The sequence below is a fragment of the Pieris brassicae genome, chromosome 3 (genome assembly GCF_905147105.1).
Source record: "Pieris brassicae chromosome 3, ilPieBrab1.1, whole genome shotgun sequence".
Lineage (NCBI taxonomy): Eukaryota > Metazoa > Arthropoda > Insecta > Lepidoptera > Pieridae > Pieris > Pieris brassicae.
The window spans coordinates 14,169,017-14,186,566 of NC_059667.1; the positions used below are offsets into that span (position 1 = coordinate 14,169,017).

General features: G+C 31.0%; 1 protein-coding gene across 1 annotated transcript; it reads left to right on the forward strand.

Moving 5' to 3' along the window:
- Nucleotides 1-14,769: 14,769 nt before the first annotated feature.
- On the forward strand, nucleotides 14,770-17,320 carry LOC123707740. Its single transcript, XM_045658060.1, has 4 exons — nucleotides 14,770-15,414; nucleotides 16,144-16,212; nucleotides 16,416-16,575; nucleotides 17,154-17,320. The coding sequence occupies exons 1-4, from the start codon at nucleotides 14,770-14,772 to the stop codon at nucleotides 17,318-17,320; spliced, it is 1,041 nt and encodes a 346-aa protein (XP_045514016.1).
- The last annotated feature ends 230 nt before the right edge of the window (nucleotides 17,321-17,550 follow it).

Consider the following 17,550-nt stretch of genomic DNA (forward strand, 5'->3'; position numbering starts at 1 on the left):
CTGTCTATATGATCGCGATCAACTCAAAAGGCACCGAACGGATTTGTAGTGAGAAGTAACCGACAGTGTTTCCTGAGAAAGGGTTACTTATAGGTGCATAATTCATTATGGTTTTAAATAAGTTTACTAAAATATATCGATTAAATTTTACCGCAATACACGTAAGAAAGGTAGTATCTAATATTTATGTATATATATCGGATAAATGTCGACATTTACATCGTCATTAGCGGGTTTAGTGGGCGTGGGTAGATGGCAAAAACACAGAAGACAGAAATAAGTGTCGTACAATTTTAACTACACCACCTCAATATTATTTAGCTTATAAGGAGTAGTGTGTTCACCGATCTCACTTTTCATAACAATGTACTAGACCCAACTTGGACCAACGTCTAATCACCACAATGATTTTCTGAATACTAAACAGTGTATTAACACTTCTGTAATTTATAAGCGTTATTAAGCACCCTTTGCCGTATGGCATTGATATAACATTTAAAAAAAATCTAATTGTTTCTTTTAACATCTGTCTGTGGTTTTATCGCCGTTCTCGTAATACGTATAAACATAATAAATAAATTAATTAGTTTATTATACACCTGTTTGATTTTTCATGCTTTGTTTTGTATATTTGCTTTAAACATAGAGATATGTAAAGTAATTAGCTTAAATAATGTTATTAAAGTAACAGTAATTTTAATTATCATTTCTATTTTAGGTAACAAAGCTTAACATTATTTTCCTAATCCTAAAATGGATATCAATTATATTATGTTTCGGTTATTAGCTACTGAGTTAGCAATGAGTAATAAAACAAACATACCAGATTCAAAATCAAATTAAAAATCATTTATTCATTTAGGTAACACAATTTACACATATAAACGTCAATAAGGAAATATATATTTAATGCTAATGCTATGCTTCTAATTTTACACTTACTGCCAGTTCTCAAATCAAGGGTGTAGAACGGACTAGAAGAACTGGCAATAAACTCTCCGCCACTCTTTGTAATCTCCAAGTTTTTTTTTCAAAATGTTTCTAAGGAGCTGCAACCATTACACCATGTTCCACGTGATATCTTAAGTACTTTACATTAAAACAGTCGCGTTACCTCTTTATACTGGAGCAAATCATATCCAAGCACTAGTATCGTTTGAATATTCATTTGTATTATAATAGGCCTTAGTAAATAATTTTACTTTGATATTGCTGTTTAAGTACCAGGGGTAGTACGTTATAAATAAAGGCTTTGTTAGGCTGTAAATTAATAACAAAGGGTTAATTGTCAATTTTTATACGGAGACGTGACCATGATCTTCATAATGAGTTACTTTAAAAAAAATATCCGAAGAATCTTTATTATGAAGAAATTTATTGCAATGTACGTGTTATTGCTATTAATTACATCAAAAAATTTGATAATCTATATTTGTCATAAACTAGTTTATTTAATATACTTAGACTTCATGTTTGAATAACAACTTATTTGGATGGTGTCTACGCTTTCCTTCTTTTTATTTCGTAAATAAAAACCAATTAGAGAAAAAAGAAAATTTGTATTCTATATTTGTTGATATGCTATGAAAAAAAAGCAACATATAATATTTTATTACTTTAATTTACAACCATTATTATATTTCTTTTTAGTTTAGTTTGTTTTATTTTTGTTTCTGTTTAGTTTTGTCACCACAACTATGTGTAATATGTATTTTTGCACTTCTTGTCTATCTTATCTAATATAATTTATTTTTCTTCTCACAGTGGTTGCCTGAAAGAGATCGATCGAAAGCGATAAGGCCGCCATTTGCCCTCCTTTTAATTTAACTCTGTTAACTTTTTATATTATGTGCAACAAAGTGTTAATAAATAAATTATAAATAAAAAAATATATTATGCTTAATGTCTAGTCTTGTCTTGTAGTGAACAAACCTTGGACTTATTAATTTGCATAAGCGCTTTTTATATATTTTATTACTATAGTTTTATTTAAAATAAAATATTAGTAATATTCTTATCTTGCATACCTTTAGGTTGGGACATCGCATATACAAATGCTTTCAAGACCAGTCATTCCATTTAATGTGTTATGTTTTCAATAAAATCTACTTTTCGTTGTTCGTTTCGGTTTAAGGATTAAAAAAAATAAAGAAACATGTTTTTCTAAATATAGCTTTCATATGAAATATTTGTTTTAATAAAATAAATAGGCCCGAACCTTTGAGAGCATTTTCATTCGACATTTTTCCTTATTTAATGGTATATTTTGATTTAAAGAGGATTTGATTCGATCAAATATAATGAGAAATGAAGGACATTTATACAAAAATAATATGTATTACGTTTCTTATAAATTGAAAAGATTCATTTATTTCAGGCATGTGTAGCAACGCTCTAATTGGAATTGTATATAAATAAAATTTTGTACAACCTAACGAATCGCAACTCATTCAAGAGAATGAGACAAGAGTCTATGTTAGACAAATTCTAAAATAATTATTAAAGAGCCACGAAAGTCACCTTTAGTTCATTAATGTTATTTTGATTTGATTCAACAGGTGTTTTCTAATACAACATATAAATGGCAAGATTTAGATAACTGGGCCTCAGATGTCTGTATCTGTTTCGTGATTATTTTTTTTCTCTAATAAGCAATTAGATGATCAGCCTTCTATGTATGACACACGCCGTTGATATTTTGTAATATATTATTATTATTTTTGGATCATGCCGGTTACCTCACGATGCTTTCCTTAACGAACAAATGTCTAATGCGCTTTTATACAGAATGTCCATTGGTCCACAACCGGGGATCGAACCTGCGACCTCACGGATGATGCCGAAGTGACTAGGCAAATACTGCTCGTCATAAACACAAGGATTATTATTATTATCAGGACTCGTCTTTTTTATTTTCTTCACGGTAATGACTTCTTCTCTAACCTTTTTTAAATAGCCATCAGTATTGATTGTGTTAAAATGTTTACATATTTTTTAATATAATCCTAGCCCACATAATTCTAACGTAGTACACGAAAATCATGTAAATCGGACACAAGCGTTATCCAAACGTTAACGGAGGACAAAGGATTGTGATCCTGACGCCTTACCGAGTGTGAACACGATCTATTTGGAAAATTTGCGGCAACGCCTGGCCAAAGACTGAATGCACTTAAGATGTATTTGCCTAGAATTAAATTCAGTGAATTTGATCAATCCTTAATTGTTTTTATTTTTAATATTATAGACGATCACTTCCGTTTTACCCTAGTTAATTAGGTTGCTGATAAAGGTACTAATCAATACATAATATTTTTGAGTTTGAACCAGTTGTTTCTGATTAGGATGATCAATAGACTTGAATACAATTAGAAAAACGAGCATGTGAAGATCCATGGTCACTGCCCGGCTACGGCTACGGCTTGAGTGTGTAACTAGTCTTGCCATATCTACTGAAAAAAAATCTATTGCAAATAACATTTATTACTTTTACAGTGTATTAGTTTAATACATAAATATAAAACAATTTAAAATATAAAAGCTTATTTGAAGTGGTCTCCATTGGCTACAATACAGTCCTTCTAACGTAAAGTTGGCCTCAATAGAAGCATGCACTCTTTCCATGGGAAAATTCTTCACTGCCAATCGTACCGTCCCAATTGTGTTAGGGACTCCAACCTATCTTGGCGTTTAGACCAAGCCGTATTCTCTAAAACTGACCGTAAATCATAATCCAACGGATTAAGATCAGGACTAGACAACGGCCAGTATGCAGCTCTAATGAAGTCCGAAACGTTCGTTTCCAACCAAGACTGCGTAGATCGAGCTTTATGGCCCGGCGCCGAGTTTTGCTGGAAGGAATTTTCTTGGTAATGAACATGGTGTTGTTAAGAGGCTTCACTACCTTCTCAAGAATGGTATCTTGATACACTTGTGCCGATGTTTTGATACCTTTTTCATTAAAGTATGGCTCAGTCGCTCCTTCATAGCTAATACCCCACCAAACCATCACTGAAGTCGGATAGTACTCTGTTCACTAATTGCTCAAAGGAAGCTTTCCTTAGAGCTTTGAGCATAAATTCGGTCATATAAAATAAAAATTATCATCCGTAAACAAAAAAATTCTGTGACCTCCTTTTGCGTACTGATTCGGTAGTTAGTAGTTTCGGTTTTACCACCCTATTCTTTTTAAAAAATTCTAGTACAAAATCCCGCCCGAGATAAAATCTTTTTCTTTCGGACAGGATTTCTTCGAATTCTTTCACTTACTGCTTTGACCACATTTTTTGTATGAATACTACGTTAGCGGCCAGATCTTTTTCTGTTACAAACAGAGGAGGTCTCGTTGTTATTACTAGCCCGGTATACAAACTTTAAAGCATTTGGCTCCATACCTACTTTGTGTAAGAATAAAATGCAATTCGGTTCTCTTTATCACCACACTCCATTTTAATATCGCAAAATATTGTACAATGTATTGGCGCTAAAATGAGAAAACTCAATGAACAATAATCATATAAAAGTGACAGATTTCAAATTCAAACGTAATATTTTGTTAATTTTCAATTGTAACAGTAATTATGACCTTGAAAAAAACTTGAATTTCAAAAGGTATGTTGTTTTTATCATTTTAAACTGGACTACGTTGTAATGAAATGTAAGTTTAAGGCCAAGGCCATTATTATGAGTAAAATCTACCATTGTTACGTTAAATTATTGGGTAAGACAGTAATTGATTCCCTGATTTTTAATTTCAGAATTTCCTTGCTATGCACACGTTTCACGCAAAAATGTAGTCTCCTTATGTCGGACCAAAAGGATTTAGAAGGTCAAATATATTAAACATAAGTTATGTAAATACATAGTAAGGTGTACCCCAGGATGCGATATATTGTACATATATAATTTTATTACTCATGTCCTCTGTAATTCCTGAAGACTGATAATTTGAATAATACGTTTTTTCAATCAGACAATAGTTTTATATAGATTTAAAACGTAGAGTCGTGCGCATAGCCTTACATATACTTATGATATGAAATAGGATTGAAGATTTAAATACTGGAAAAAGGTGTAAGATAGTTTAGTGCCCGAATACAACAGTAAGGAAGTTAATAAATAAAATATTATATTTGAGCATCTTTAAAAATCAATCTTGTTAAGAAAAATAGAGTTTCGGGGCGTAAGTACACGTTGCCATCAAATTTGTACCGAAAGATTCACGTGACAGGTCTTATTACCATACAATTTTGTACTCTTACATCGCGTTACGCCAAAAGAGGTACAAATGTAAGCTCCTTTCGGATGCTAATACATAAATATATTACTTTTGTTTGTAATGTAATGTATTTGCATATATGTTGTGATTTACATACGATTAAGAAGTTTTAACTCCTCATAACCCAGTATAATATATTCGCAAGATAAATACAGGTTTATGTTACTTTGTCGCTGTCTGTCAGTCACGCTTCGCCGGTAAAGTTAAATTTTACCTTCCATGCCCGTTCGCAGAGGACTAGAAACTCTATTTCAACTTATAATTGAGTAACAAGTGCTATGTAAGTCCAGACGTGTACCAAGTCCCTTTATTCATTAGATTTCAGTTTACAATTTGTCATACCGACACTTTTACACACGACACGACACAACTGCATTCAAGTAGCACTGTTTCTACTTACTTATCCTAGCGATTTAGCTTAAAAGGCTCTCGCTTTCTTAATGAAACATCTCAAACGAATACCGGACATTTTAAATTCTTTAAAGCATGCTATGCAAAAGAAAGAGTTGTTTTAGTATGTTCACTAGCCTAATGATTATCTTATTCAAGATATTGGTATATTTATTAATTATTAGATGTGTAGTTATTCATACATTAGCCTAAAATCATGGTTTAATAAAATTGTGTGTGATCAGAAATTGTAACGATAAAATGTATACGTGCCCCAGCGGAACAAACTACGTAGTTACGTACGTCCCGAATTGCGTTAACTCACGGGATTGCCGGCGTTTCAATTTACATGCTACGGCTAATTTGTCGTCGCTTCTCTCACACCCCTATATTCGTTTAAATCGTGTTACAAATTAGTAAGGGTGGAACAGCAAACGTCATTTCCTAAGAGGGGCTCATTTTCAATCATGTAGGTATATAAAAATATATTATTTTTATATACACTACGCGATTAATGCGAAGTTTTGTGCCTGGGCCTCTGTTTTTAGGTTAGGTTTCTGTTCTGTTTTAGGTCATGTAATAGGTCATCTGTGCTCTAAACATTCATTATGGTTTCTATTACCGTATGAACTAGTGTTAAATTGCACATTAATGCGCAAAGAATTGGTGCACAGCTGGGGTTCGAAACTACGGCCTTAGGGATGGGAGTCGTGCGCTGAAACCACTAGGCAAATAGGCAAACGCCGCTTTAAATCCCATAAACACACTGAGGCTATGCATATATTATATTAAGTTAATTCATGTGTGTAAAGTGTTATGTGTGACGCTAAAATTTTTTTGTCTAGCCTAGTAGATTGTGATTAAAAGTGAGATCAGTGCCCTGAACCCGCTGATTGTTTAAAAAAGCTAAGATGTTGGTAGTTGAAAATAATAAGAATAATCTTTATGTAAGACCTTATCTAATTACCTAAGATGTAAGGGGCAAATTAGTGACAACCACCGTTGCCATGACTCGCGGATGCACTATCGACTTCAAAAAAAAAAAAACAGCCTGGCGGTACAAAATAAAGCAAATCTAGTGTTCCTTCCTTTAATAAAATAAAATGAATAAGTATTTTTTTTCATTAACATTAATTATAACTATATACAAAAAAACAATTTGAACTAAAATTTAACTAATATTATAAATTATTTTTCTTATACAAAAAAACAACTAGTCAATCCTGAGTTGTAAGGACCTCTTCCAGATCACTCTATTTTTCAGTTACTTTGAAGCCTATCCAAGATTTTCTTTTTATATCCATCACACCACCTCTCTAGCGAGTTCTCTTTCTATTTTTAGGACTAGGCCAAACCGTTTTTTTCTTCGTCCAAGTGAAATCGTTTCGTCGAATTGTTTTCGTCGAAAATTTTAGTAATTTTAGTTTGTTGTGTATAATTTTTAGTTTCCTGTGTAAAAGTTGGATTCCCTTCATTAAATATTATAGTTTATTTTTAAATATATTGTTACAATCTGAGACTGCGATCACGGAGTAGATAATTAGAAAAAACCTTTTGTCGAATCTTTTATTAAAATCAATCTATGAATTGTGTTTGCTTAACACTTCCCGCTTCTCACTTGCTTGCGAGTGTAGACTCAACTGTGGGACTAATTAATATACATATCCCAAAAGCATTTATTAATTCCCCCTTTAATATTAAATTTCTTACTTCATATTACCACGAGAGAACATAATTAATTCTGATTAAACAACAAAGTTAACTTGTCGCTGTCTTTATTTCAATCTCCGTCATATGGCTTTGAAAATTACTGTTATATTATTCCCGGAAGTTTGCATGAATATTAATATACTGGGGCAGAACCTCGATGCAATATTACCTGTCATTCTTTTGTGCAGTTTTTACTTGATAATTCAGTTTGTAAATAAACTGTCTCCTAAATGGTATCAATAGTTTTAAATTGTATAGTAGGCAATTGGGCGATGCTTGCATGTATTATCTGTATATGTATATCAAATTAAAAACATTATCTAATGATAAAAAAGAAATTTAAAATCAATTACCAATAACTTCTAAACTTAATTTTGTAGTCTAAACCACAAATGCCACAGATGTAGTCCTTAATTAATTTTGTTAATATACAATGGAAGGCGTAATTTAAATTGCTAATATACGAACCCCAATCATACTTCTAAATTTAAATGTAGAAAAAGTAAACCCATTTGTATCTGTAAGATAAATGATACAATACTACATACTAAAATAGAGATTTCGACGAAATTGTAGTGAAATCCTATGCATTGTCATACTATTAATATCGATACTCAATTCTAATTAGAAAATTATAGCTTACCTTTAGATATTATATCTACTAATACGTATATTTAAGTGTACTTTTATGATATATATAAGAGTACTAGCCATTCAGCCATCTCCTAATCCAAAACAATAATTCGATTCAAACCCGTTCCTGAAGTTAGAGCATTTAACCAAACAAACTCATCAGCTTATAACATTAGTGTAGATTACATTAGATATATATAAATATAGAGTTCTGTTTATTCCACTTCAGCGAGTACAATATGACACGAGCAACCTCCATGATGCACAGTGATATCTACAGTTAGCCGCAAATCGGAAGACATATCAGTGAATCAGTCTGTCTGTGGCTGTCCTTTGATGTGTCCTAATTTCCTGTTAATTTGATTTGTACTATACTCAAATGAATTGTATATTTTTGAGACTGCGTAGGAGATATCATAGGAAATGCGAAAAAAAACAGATTATCAAAATCTGACCGACCTTTTTTTATCCTCCAGGGTCACTCGTAGTTTGGACAGAAAAAAGTTTACATCACAGGCCCGAAATGTTTACATTTTAAACACATTACATTATATCATAAAAAAGATTTAAGAAATTTAACTTCTTAGTCTTGCATAAATAATAATAATAATATAATCGTATGAGAATTTGCAATCTAATCAATATTTCAAGCTAATATTTAAAATACATCTTTAAATTAAATCAACAGCAAGCGCTATCAAACAATCTACATGTAAAGCGAAGTCTTCGACTTTCCAAGTTTCCATTATCTACTTTGTTTACACTTTACGGCTAAGGCTTTGAAATGTCTGCAGCTCTCAATAATTGCTTGAGAGGATAATCTGTACGGAGTGTCATTTTATCGTCGATAATAAAAGCTAATGGAATGGAAGGTGTAACTGAAATCTTGGTCCTTTTACGATTTTCACTCCTGTGTCCAAAACTCCCACTTTTATTTGTAACTTTATACCTGCCTGTTTTATTTTCTCAGGGGATCTTGTGAGGAAAATGGAACGTTCACGCCGTTTTGAATCTTATCACCGTCCGTTAAGGATCCTATTGTGTAAAGTTTACAAGCTTTTAAAAATTGGATTAGGAAAAAAGATACGTTTCATAGTAATATTATCGTATGTCCTCAGTGTAATCTATCGTATGCCTACTCGTCGGTAAACAGTAACCTCAAAACTTTATATAAATAAAACATGATACATTTAGAAAAGTATCACCTTACCTTTAGATATTTCTGAATAAAATTGAATCTCTTTTATTTGATTGAATACAAATGAGGTGCTTGTTATGTGCCGTTGCTTGTTTAAATAAAAACTACGTTATAATTTTAAAAGAGACAGCGTGTTACGCATTTTTCATCAAAACCATCTGGGCGGAAATATTCACCTGGTTTTTATTATTATTTCTATAAATTTCGAAGTTTTTGGTCAAACCCTAGCACAATCTAGAATCTAGAATCATTATAAAAAATATTGTAAATTTAACGGAATATCCGTTCAGATCCTTTATCGGATTGTTTACATAGCTGGTCGTTTCGATAATATGGTTTATTTCAATAATTTAGGACTTCGCACGTTTTTTTTGCCATATGTTTGGAGGTCATGGAATTAAATTGTCTGTCAATGTTAATATAAAGATTAGTAATAAGCACTAAAAAAACATTTGTACTTATTCTATTATAATATATTTATTTCTAACACACAGTGAAACGTATTCTATTATCAATTTTTAATTATTATTATAATTAGTAGCAGTTTACTTTAGCTCAGAGTCGATTCATGATCCTGGTAGATTGTTTCACACGGGCCTAGGCCAAGTGAATACAGTTATATTATTATTATTACCATATGTACAATTTACGCACAACGGACTTATTGAGAATCTAAGTGCGGCAACTGAGTCCACAAACCAATAACGTTTATAAAATGAATATACATGTAACATTACAATAATGGTTATAAGTGAGTATTTCCTTTTAAACTTTAATTCAAAATAGCAATTTTAAGTTGATTATGTTTATTTGACTACCAAATATCATATTTGCGATAAAGCAATACGTGTATATCAAGTCCCAATAAAAATGACATAATCGTCGCATAAACGAAAGGGTGCCAATAAAAATACCCTCTTAACGAAAGATATTATTTACTGGTGCAATATCAAGGCCGTTCAGTTAGAATAAATTCTTGCGAGTTGATTTTATTTCCTGAAATCTTAGCCAAGTATTGGTGAAAGTCTTCTGTTGAATTTTATGATTCCTTGCGCATAAGTTGACTATTTGTTTAAACCGTAAATATTTTAGTGTGATTAAATTATTGTAATCGTTACTCAAAACTTTCTGACTTTTAAGACCTCTATTCAGTCCATTCTAAAACTATTTTTACTTCCATATATCTACGCCTCAAATGATGAATGATGAATGCAGGCATAAGCATGGTTTAAAGGAATATGTTACTAAATTAGTACTAAATAATTAAAAAATCGAATTTCAAATGGAATATTATCAATAACAACAATAAACAATAGTGACAGCAATCTAAGCAAGCACCTAATTCGAAACAATCTCCGTAATTGTCCTAACAATAACCCGAGCGTTTGTGGCGACTCCACAAATGAATTAGACAATATCAAAGTCCTTTATCCCAATAGGTTTTAGACAATGCTCCAATTAAACACATCAAACAAAACTCAATAGGTAACATTTGTTGGAAATCACTAAGCTCCCTGCTGAAAAGGGAAAATTTACATTTTATTAGCATGAGATCGGAATAAAAATGTGTTTATTTTGGGCTGAAAGTGAGATGGCCGACCCATAAAAAGATCGAGTGCCAATACGGACAAAGAATGCTCGGTGAATCGCATTCAGAAATGAAAATTAGGTTTTATGAAATACCGAACCGAGGTAATATTCATATTAATGTTATTTAATGATATTAGACTTTTATTTGGATAATAAGGGAATAGAATTTTGTTTACATTTGAAATATCGTACTTGTTGATTCAAGAATAATAAAAATAAATACGTTTGTAATTTGGTTTGATAATTTTAGGTGAGCAAAACAATATATTTATATAATAAATAACAATAATATAAATAATAAATAAATATAAAATCGTAATCCTCTCACTGGACACTGGAAGATTCCATTGTTGTAAGCCGTTACACAAATAAGAAGGAATATGAAATGGTAATTATATATTTAATTTTTAAAGTAATGATATTGTATAAGTCTAAGAAGTATGGTTCATATTCAATAGAAAATGGTCCACTTAACAAGGAGGCTATATACAGCAAAGCAGATTTAGTTATTTTGAATAATTTTCTGTGGATATATATGGAAATAAATATCTGAATTTATCGTATCAACAAAGGGAACGGTATGTTAGCTTGTTAAAAGTTAGTACTTTAAATTACTCACTCGCGCATCTACCCGTCACTATCAGGTTTTAATTTTTAATTAAACATGTTTCTAATTTCAAGTTAAATTCAGTATATTCTTGTTTGTAAATTACTTTTTTCCTCGTTTTTACAAAAGTACGCTTCGAAACTAACTACTACAAACTGATACAAAGTTGTGATTATCCATTGTTTGCCACGTTATTTTTTATACGTCACCAGTAACGTAAAATTAATTAGGTATATAATAAAAATAGTTTATTATTATTGTTCGATCGATCTAGTAAGATCGAATCTCGTCCCTAGTTAGTGAACAATAATCGTTTGATGGTAGTAGAGGCTACTAATAAACGGTTGAATTTCCTGGTTCGCCAAAAAGCAATGCTTATACACGAGATTACTTTCTATCCATTTTTTTAAACAAACAAAAGCTTTTACCTCAAATTATTCCCACAAACTAATAGCACGACAGCTGTCAAAATAATAAGTGTCTTTTGAAGGCTAGGACTAATTAAAAATCATATTAATTCAATACTAGTAGTGTATATGCATCGGACTACTAATTTTTTAAGCCCAGCTGTTATTTAAGATTATTTGAATGAAACATTGCAATTTATATTATGTTGATAATCTAATAATTTAGTTTAATAATGTGATGATGCAGTTATTATACATATTTCAAAATTCTATCAAATTATACAAAAGAGAAAAAAATCAGATTATATCATCAATGTATTATTGTACCTACACCATATAAAATAAAATAAATAATTATAATAATAATTATTATTATTAGAAGCCCGGACACGCCAGTGACAAGAACTAAACATTCAATAGCTATTTGAGGGATAGCTATTATAGTACGTCTACCAAAGAATGCTACGCTTTTTTATACTTAACACGATACAGTCATTCATTTGTTATTCTAAAAATACTATAGCACAGGACAATTTGTGCGTTGAATGTTCATCTGGGTAAAACTTTATACATTTTTCAAATGATTAAGCATTTCCATTGCGTCTGCCTTTCCGTTATCTATGCCTTCTCTTTGATGTCAGAGCCATCGCAACTGATGTTCTAAGAAAATAACTAGTCTCTACGGGCTATTTATTCCGTGATATAGTGCTGGTATTCCCAAATCGGGAGCCATTTTGAAGATTGCGAAGATCGTTCGCTTGCACAGTTGGCGTCGTCTACAAATGGCATAATAAACTGCTCATGGGTTTTTGCATAAAATATCTTCGACGTACCAGTAGAGTACCATTTTGTTATTTATGTTAAAATGTCATTACATAATATATTAATAGCACTCTGTATTTAAATATCCTAACGTTTAGTTCATTCTATCGAACTTTGTTTCGTAATGTGCATTATTGTTTTGGTAATTAGGTAATAATGAAAATATTTATCTCATATAGTTACAGCGTTTAAGAATTGCATACATTGAATAAGTTTATGCAAAATTTTACATATCATTAGCCAAAATTAAACAATTGTATCAAACAAGACAACAGAAGAGGACAGTTTGTACAAATTAGTGTTGTATAGTTTAATTACAATAGTGGTTTGGAGTTCAAAATTATATCTACATAATATTTATACAACTCTATACATTTTGAGCCATCGTGATAACAAAAGGAAAGATAAGTAGAATAAATTCATTAAACAAAGAGCACATTCGCTGTCATTTTAACGGCAACAATGTTGAAATACGTGTACTTAAAAAATAAAGGTACCAACTTATAATACAATGACAACTTCATAGCTGGATTTATGCTAAAAATATTTTGTGGAATCCCTTTAGACAAGTTCCTGGCAGCCTTCTCCCTTTGAATATAACTAATAACAAATATGACAAAGATTTTACTATACGGACTCGTGTAACTTTAATATAATCTTTACAGTAACGGCTTCTTTTTAACCATTTTTTAATAACCATCAATTCTAATGCCCGCCTTAACAGACACATTACGGACTCCGCTACACTCGTTACGATTATTTTCATACATGCCGTCTCCGCTTTGGTGGAAGCACATGTATGAAAATTATCGTTACGAGTGTAGCGGAGTCCTTAATGGGTCCGTTCCGCTCGCAGTGGAAGGCGGTCATAATTGTGTTATTTTTTTTTACATCTATCATAATTCTTACGTACTATATGAAAATCATGTAAATTGAAAAAACAATAAAATTAGCGGCAACGCCTGATCAACGACTGAATGCAATTAAGATATGTTTGCCTAGAATTAAATTCAATGAATTTTTTTAGTGAACGCGCGGTGCTAGTAAGCACTCGCTAGTTAGGTCATAGAGTAGTCTACGTATAGCCTATAAGCCTTTTTTGACAAAATGGACATATCCAAAAAAATGTTGTTTATGTACAGCTCTATCAATCAAATAAAGAAAAAACTAGGAACTCAAGATCCATGGTCCATGGTCTGCCTACCAATTCGAATAAAAGGCGTGGGTGAATATATAAATAAAACTTAAAACGTAAGTTGTTTTTATTAGCTTTAGTTGAACTAAGTTGTAATGAAATATAACTAATTCAATGATTGGCCATTAGGGCACGTCGCATTTTATTTGATATTTGCATTAATTGTTTCCCCGAGGCGCAAATTAAGAATCTTCTTTCGTCACTAATTTGTGAACGCAGGCGATCTCGTAACTTTATCATGCAAACATCTCGTGCAAAAGAACGTGCCTTATGTATCACATTAAGCGTCGGTGAAAAAGCAGACCTAAAAAAAGAAGATCTAAGAGTGATTACCTATAAAAAATCGATATATTACTGCACAAAATATATTGAACTTAAGTTATTATAGATATTATGCATATGAGGATATGATTAATCATTTCACTAATACGTAGTTTCCTTTTGTACTTCAGGCAATAATTAGATATAGATTTAAAAACGTAGTTTTAAATTTAAACTTTAATGTTATTAAATTATAATGATTATGGCAGCTAAGATTAACGCCATTGCTCAGACATGATTACTTTTTGTTATTATTAAACATGACATATATTATATTATATGACACAGGTATCACTATTATTATCGACGATCAAAAAGTCTTTAATTTGAAGATCTGTTAATATTGGCAAATTGAATAAACCATAGGTATTATTGGTTTTTAACTGATTTAACTTATTAACTCCGTAGTTAACTTATTAACTCTGTGGCATAATCAATAATAATGTGGATAATATCAGCAGACACTAGCGCCATTGCTACGACATACATTTTGACCCCTAGTACATCATGATAACAAATGGCCCTATAGATATCGATAATATTAATCAAAACGAAAGCACAATAACTTACTTCATTAAACAAAGAGCTGCTGCCTTTGCTGTCATATCCACGGAAACAATGGTGAAATACGTGTACGACTTTAAAAAGTTAATGATACTAAGAATTATATTGGGCTGGTACAATGAATACTTCATAGCTGGATTAATACTAAAAATATATTGTGGAATATCTCTATTGGTTCAGCTTGTCTTTTTTATACATTTACTAATTCTAAATAAATCGTCCTATAATATTAACCTTCTATTTAAGATTTTTGGTATATTACTGGGGACTATACCAAGTTTTATGCTGTCTATCCTTACAGGCGATCGCTATCTATTTGTGTTTTGCAGGTGGAATGACATAATAGACTCTGATAAACAAGCTAAGCGTATTTTCCGAATACACCAGATCATGTTTGATTCAGTACATTTCTTTGTTATTATTTTCTACATAATATTCTATAGTTGGTGGTATCTCTGCTGTACAAAATTTAGCTTTGCGGCTTATATTCCTGGAATTATACTTCGATTTACAATAGAAATGGAAAAGATACCATTGTTCTTGATTTTTTCCATCTTGCTCTGTCGTGTTAAGTTGTTTCAGCGGAATATTTGTTTAGATCTAAAATTTGGAAGCGTTTTTTCATTGGATCACTATCATCACGTTTATTTGAAAATTCTTGAAAATTTAAAAAAAACTTCTTCGAGTATAACGATTTTGGTAAGTCCTTAAAACTACTTTATACTTTTTAATCGACTTTAAAAAAACTCAAAGTTTACAATTTGGCACGTATGGTTTTTTGTCTATGCGTGGACAACATAGGTCCAACAATATAATTTTGATGTTGGAGATTTCAAACTATTTGTCTATTGACAATAGGTGCCTTGAGTAATAAAATATTACCTTTAATCTCAGCCTACTATTCCCTTCAGGACCAGATTAATTAATTATTTTTCTTTATAAATATAATAAGTTTTGAGATTTTTGCTCTTATTACAAGTTTTCCAACGATCTCGTTTCCTCACGAGTTTTCCTTCATCATGCGAGCCAATGTTAATTACACTTAAACAATAATCTTTTGGTGGGTTTGGGAATAAAAAAAGTTTCATCTCTAGGAAAGTTTGTGGTGTGAAGGGAAGGGAATGTAATTTTGTTTCGAGATTTTATTGGGTGTCCAAATTTAATTAATCGTGTTTTATTCGATATGTATTAGGTACAATATCGTCTCCAACCACAGTTTGTTGTTTTACATACAACAGTATACTAGGTTAGAGACGAACTTTACGTTTCTTATAAAATATAACCTATTGATTTCATACAAAAAAGTCTCTAGTTCAAGTACTAAATAAAATGTTTTTTGCTGCCCAGATGAAATCAGAATCAGAAGAACTCAGATGTAATCAAGGAAATATATCAAACTCATTTGTAATGTTATTACCATAATTTCAGATGCTAACCCAAACAACTTTATTCTTCTGGGATTCTATTAATACTATGTATATAATTTTACATTTTTATGTAAGTATAGATAGTACATTTCATGTTAAAAATGTCATAAAGCAATTCTATTAAAATTACAGAATTTGCCCGTCTATAAAAACACGAAAGCTTTTTTTATGTTGATTGTCAATGTTTATATATGGTTTAATAAGGGTAACGTCAAAAACGTCTGAACTTCAAATATTAACTTATGAAGGAGATAAATATTGTATTATTTCTAGCTTGCAGAAGGGCACATTAGAACATATCATGTAGTACTAACGTGTCGCGTTATACATGGATATGTTAGTATTGTATTTCCTGTCTACGTTATGGAGTATATAGCTGACATATTGGAAAACATAAAAATACAGCTGATTGAACGGAAATTAAGATGCATAGGTGAAGATAATAACTTACATTATTCAAATTTTTGAAGTATAAACAATACATTTAATTTTTAATTTTGTAATAATTGATGTTCATGATTTTTTAATACTAGTGTGTGGATGTCAATCGGCACATTTGATTTAATTTATTTTCATTTTACTGTGGTTTTTATTTACACATTAGTTTAAATGCGCATAAATTGTTACATTTTTTGTTTCTTTTTCCGTTATTAACAATTTGAATCAATGATATGTCAAGATATGTAGTCAGGGCTTACTATTTATTTTCTACAACTATTCTTAAAACATTGTAAATCGGCCATCGATTTTACGACTAGGTTTTTGAGGTGCAATATGGTACCGGGAAGATATACATGTGTTTCATTTTATAAATAATGAATTATTGTTGGAGAACCTCCAGGTAAAAGGCTATGCTAGTTACTAAAACCCGGTAGATATTTTCTCAGACAGATATTTATAAAGAAAGGACTGAATTTAATTGCAAAGTTCTTTACACAAACTCTGTAAGTACTTAGTTGATTGTCTACCATACATAGTACTTAAAAAATCTACATTACGTTATGTTTTCAGATGATAATCGTAGAGCGGAAATAACGATTATGTTGAACCTATTGATGGAAAAGCCTATTAGGTTCCGGATGCTTCGCGCCTTCCCAATTGATAAAACCTTTCCCTTGAAAATAACTTCATTAAGTATTACCTATTTAGTATTCATGCTTCAATATATCCGAAATTAGCCATAAAAATCTCTTTAACACAATACACAAGTAGTAATATAAATTAATTAATTTGTAAAAAGCAAGCATGTTGATAATGATATTTTAATCAACTTGTTGCCTCAAGTTTAATGTACTATCAGCTATTTAGGCCGTTTGGGTTCTATGAGTATCTAAATACTCAAATAATAATAAAATAAAGCTTGGTACTCGACAAATTCATAAAAAAAATATAGAAAAATTACAAGTTT